Below are 4,254 nucleotides of genomic sequence, written 5' to 3'. Positions count from 1 at the left end.
GAAAGCAGCCGGAGGACGCCGCAAGGGGCCTCTTGGGCCAAGCCCACAATTCGGGGGATTGGCATGTGTCACCGGCCCACGGCCAACCCCTGTCTCGGGATGCCGGCGGTCCTCCCCGGGGACACGACCGATCAGGAGCCAGTAAAATAGCTCACAAACACGCTCGCCCTTTCCACACACGCATCGCCAGACCCAGTGGGGGCTGCGGGGGGACCCAAGTGAAGACCCCGACCACCCAAGCACCCCTTGGATCCGGCCCATGACCTGTCCCGAAAAGGCCCCAGTCTGGGCGCTCGCTCCCCGGTCCGCGGCACAGTCCCCTCTTCCCTCCCGCCCCCCACCCCCCATATCCCCCTATCCCCCTGCTCCGTATCTCTGCCCCCTTCCTTCCTTCCTCTCGCCCTGCCTTGCAACCATGTCCCTGCCCATGTCAGCGAAATCCCGGCCCATCGGCACGGGCAGCTCCAACCACTCGAGCTCCTGCCTGTCCTCCTCGCTGCCGGACAACCCGCTGCTGGTGATCGACGGGGCGTCCATCGATGCGGCCACCCCTTCGCCGAGTCTGATCGCGGACTCCTCCAACTGTGACAGCCCGCTGACGCACCCGACGCTAAACTCCCTGCCCTCGGGTGGGTCGAGCTTCCTGTCGAATGTCACCGACTCCGGGACGTCGCTGCTCCCGTCGCTGACTGCGGAGCCGGCGCTGCCGCTGCGCCTGGCCGTGGGTGCGTGCTTCAAAGATGCATCTCCATGCATGTGTGTGTGTGCGCGCGCGCGCCCGGGTGGGCTTTGTGAAATGAGCTGACTTTGCCAAGCTCCACTGCTCTGCCATGTGAATTACTCATGCTGGCGGCCGTTCCGGCACCCGTGCACCCGCACCGGGGGTGCTTATCCCGGTCGTTGCGCGTAGTTCTCGTGGGTTTGCCCGCTCGAGGCAAGTCCCACATCGCCGCCCGGCTGAACCGCTACGCCAAATTCCTGGGTCTCGAATCGATCCTGATCAATGTCGGCCAGTATCGGCGCCGGCTGTGTGGCTCCGAGCAGCCGGCCGAGTTTTTCGACCCCCGCAATGAGACAGCCGCCCACCGCCGTGAACAGGCAGCCCAGGCGGCTCTGAACGACATGATTGAGTGCGCCCGACCGCCAGGTGCTTGCCTCCGGGCCGCTTGCCCTGTGCTCTGAGTGTGCTGACCATTTGTCGACATTCCCGTGCTCGGGGTTGAAGGTTCCTGCGCCGTGGCACCCGGCACATTGCCATCTTCGACGCCACCAACAGCACCTCCTCCCGCCGGTCGTTCATTCGCCAGGCGTGCGACGCCATCGACGCCCAGGTGCGCTGCTCTTTGCTCTCGCCATTGTCGGGCCTGCTCCCTCCTCGCCCCGGGTGTGCTAGAGCTGCCTATCGGGTAGCTGGGGCTTCACATCGGCTCCGGGGTGGGATTCTCTTTTTTGTCTGACTGGTGTTAGAGGGGGGGGGCAGGGGGGCGGCGGCGGAGGGGGGGGGACGGGCTCATCCTTCGCCCGCTGATGATCTGCCTTTCACCCCTCTGACCATATTTTCCCGCCCGCCCTGGGACGCCACTGCCACATGTAGGTTCTCTTTATCGAGTCGGTTTGCACCGATCAGGAGCGCATCAAGGAGAGCGTGCGCATTCTGAAGACCGCGTCGCCAGACTACTCCCTGGTGGAGGCCGAGGTGGCCGAGCGGGACTTCATGCAGCGTATCTCCTACTATGAAAGTACGCATGACACTTTGACACACGATGCAAGTTCCTCGCGTCTCACCACCCCGCCCGGGCGCCCGGCCATGCTCGGCCGGCCCCGCCAGGCCAATATGAGGAGGTCGCTTGCCAGGAGGGCGCGTACATTCGCCTGCTGACCAAGACCGGGCGCTACCTGCCGGAGGTGAATGCCCGGCTGTCTGGCGGCGGGGTGCCTCGGCGGTGGGCGCTGAGTCCCTCGGCGCGGGACATGGCCACCCGGCTGTCGCGGCTGCTGGCCTGCGTGCGGCCGGACGCGCCGAATCCGGTGTCCACCGCCCAGCGCAATGACACTGGCACCTTCCCCACCAGTGCCGAGGCCATGGAGAGCGCCAGCACCTTCACGGTCCTGCGTGAGCATCTTGGCGGGGACATTGTGGCGCTGAACTCGCTGAACTCCTCGCCGGTGGTGGGGCCGCTTGGGGCGCTGGATATGCCGGTCCGCGGACCGGCCGGCTTCCCTCGCGGTCCGGGCGACTTCGACCGGATGTCGCCCCTGCACTCGAATGGGCCCGGTCTGCGGGATCACCAGCACCAAGCCGATGAGCAGGATGAGGACGACCTGGCCGATGCGCTGGCCGGGTGCCATGTAGCCAGCGGGTCCAGCCCGCTCTTGCAGCCGGATGCCCCGGGGCCGGACCTCCTGTCCACCTCGCCGGCCTGCATGTCTCCGGCTTTGGGGGCCCATCCCCTTCGCCGGGTGTACCTCACCCGGCATGGGGAGAGTGTCTTCAACCTGTCCGGGCAGCTGGGCGGCGACTCGGACCTCAGCGAGCGCGGGGTGGCCTATGCCCGGGCTCTGGGCCAGTACCTGCGCAAGAAGCTCTTCCCGGCGGAGTCCCCGGCTGCCGAGTCGCCGGGGATGGACCCCTGTGCCAGCCACCCGACGTCGGAGGGTGGCGCGTGCGTGGCCACGGCCACCGCTGCGGCCGTGGCGGCCGTCAGCGCCGGCTGCTGGGGGCCCAAATTCGAGGTGTGGACTTCGACTTTGTCCCGGACCATCGAGACGGCCAGTCACCTTCCGCCGGCCACCATGAAGTACTCGTGGGCCGCGCTGGACGAGCTGGATGCCGGTCTGTGCGACGGGCTGACCTATGCCCAGGTGAAGGTATGTCCGCCTGGGGAAGCAAGGCCGCGGGGGAGGGGGAAGGGCGGGCATGGATATGCTGCTTCTCCCATCTCTTCTCTTCCTTTTTTTTGTTTTTGCCATCCTCGCCCTTACATGCGAGCCCACGTTCCTTTTCCTTCCTTTCTCGGCCTCTCCCCTCGGGGGAGGGGTGCGCGTGTCTCCGCCACCGGTGTAGGAGCGGTATCCGGCGGACTTTGCGGCCCGCGACGACGACAAGCTGAACTACCGATACCCGGAGGGCGAGGTACATGGAGCATGCTTCACTTGGTGGCCTCCCCGGTTGTTCGCTCCCTGGCTGGTCTTCCTGTGCCATCCCTTTCATGCTGCTTCTTTCATGTCACACGCCTAGTCTGACCCATGGACCTCCTGGCCAGTCCTACCGCGATGTGCTGCTGCGCTTGGAGCCGGTCCTGCTGGCCATCGAGTGCCGGACGTCGGAGAATCTCCTGATCGTCGGCCACCAGGCCATCCTCCGCTGCGTGTACGCTTGGATGTTTGGCATCCCGGTGGAGTCGATGCCGTACATCGAGGTGCGCCCGCGGCCAGACCCCTTCCCCCCTTCCGTTGCTTGTCCTCTGTCCTTTGCCCGGTCGGCCACACGGTACTCACTCAGGCCACTTGCCCGGTCGGTCTTGGCCATTCTGCCGGCCAATCGGCAGATTCCCCTGCATGGCGTTCTGGAGCTCACACCGACCCCCGCCGGCTGGAGCGAGAACCGGTACGCTCCCTGCTGACATGCGCGCATGCCCTCCCCACTGTGGCAGAAGGAGCACCGTCCTCCGCCTGTTGCCATTTTGTCCGCAACGCCATCGCTGCCTTTGCTGCTGCTGCTGCTGCTGCTGCGACCACCGGGCTTCGTCACCGGCTGGTCACTCACACGTGTCTCCTTGCGAAAAAAAAACACCCGCTCCGCACGCCGCCTTTCACGCTGGGGAGACAGCTATTCCTTCGGCATCGAGTCTGTCAGCACCCACCGAGACCCGCGCAAGGATGCTGCAAGTGGCCAGTAATTGGCCACGAAGGAGTTGGAATCCCACAGCAGGGGCCATAGCGCCACACAACAAGGCCCCGGAGCGAGCATGACCACAGCCCAGACCCAAGAGATGAAAGGAGCTCAAAGAAGGGCGATACGAGGCCCGCACCCAGCTTTTAATCCTGCAGAGGCCAATCTTTCACTGACGATCAAGTGACGGGAGCTGGGTTCCCTGCTCCCTCTTCCTCGTGAAGCAAGCCAAAATACACCCAGATGTCCCCGCTGAGAGCGATAATGCATGGAGGGAAGGAGACAGAGAGACAGAGAGACAGACAGAGAGAGGGAGAGAGGGGCGGGGAGGGCGAGAGAGAGAGAGAGAGAGAGAGAGAGAG

General features: G+C 65.3%; 1 protein-coding gene across 3 annotated transcripts; it reads left to right on the top strand.

Moving 5' to 3' along the window:
- The first annotated feature begins 336 nt into the window (after nucleotides 1-336).
- H696_06229 (hypothetical protein) lies at nucleotides 337-4,150 on the top strand. Of its 3 annotated transcripts, XM_009499976.1 has the most exons (9): nucleotides 337-725; nucleotides 911-1,130; nucleotides 1,226-1,331; nucleotides 1,595-1,739; nucleotides 1,829-2,868; nucleotides 3,065-3,133; nucleotides 3,264-3,419; nucleotides 3,549-3,607; nucleotides 3,830-4,150. In XM_009499976.1, the coding sequence occupies exons 1-9, from the start codon at nucleotides 416-418 to the stop codon at nucleotides 3,897-3,899; spliced, it is 2,175 nt and encodes a 724-aa protein (XP_009498251.1). In that variant the 5' UTR covers nucleotides 337-415; the 3' UTR covers nucleotides 3,900-4,150. The 3 variants fall into 3 exon arrangements, with proteins under 3 accessions (XP_009498251.1, XP_009498250.1, XP_009498252.1); XM_009499975.1 differs by having other exon boundaries at nucleotides 1,829-3,133; XM_009499977.1 differs by lacking the exon at nucleotides 3,830-4,150 and having other exon boundaries at nucleotides 3,549-3,705.
- Nucleotides 4,151-4,254: the final 104 nt, after the last annotated feature.

Source organism: Fonticula alba (genome assembly GCF_000388065.1).
Source record: "Fonticula alba strain ATCC 38817 unplaced genomic scaffold supercont2.33, whole genome shotgun sequence".
Classification (NCBI taxonomy): domain Eukaryota; order Rotosphaerida; family Fonticulaceae; genus Fonticula; species Fonticula alba.
This window is presented reverse-complemented; position numbering and strand designations above follow the sequence as displayed.

Coding starts and splice junctions, on each gene's coding strand:
- H696_06229 (XM_009499975.1), top strand. CDS start 416: ATGTCCCTGCCCATGTCAGCGAAATCCCGGCCCATCGGCACGGGCAGC. Junction 726..910: donor GCCGCTGCGCCTGGCCGTGG/GTGCGTGCTTCA, acceptor CGTTGCGCGTAG/TTCTCGTGGGTTTGCCCGCT. Junction 3,134..3,263: donor ACCGATACCCGGAGGGCGAG/GTACATGGAGCA, acceptor CCTCCTGGCCAG/TCCTACCGCGATGTGCTGCT.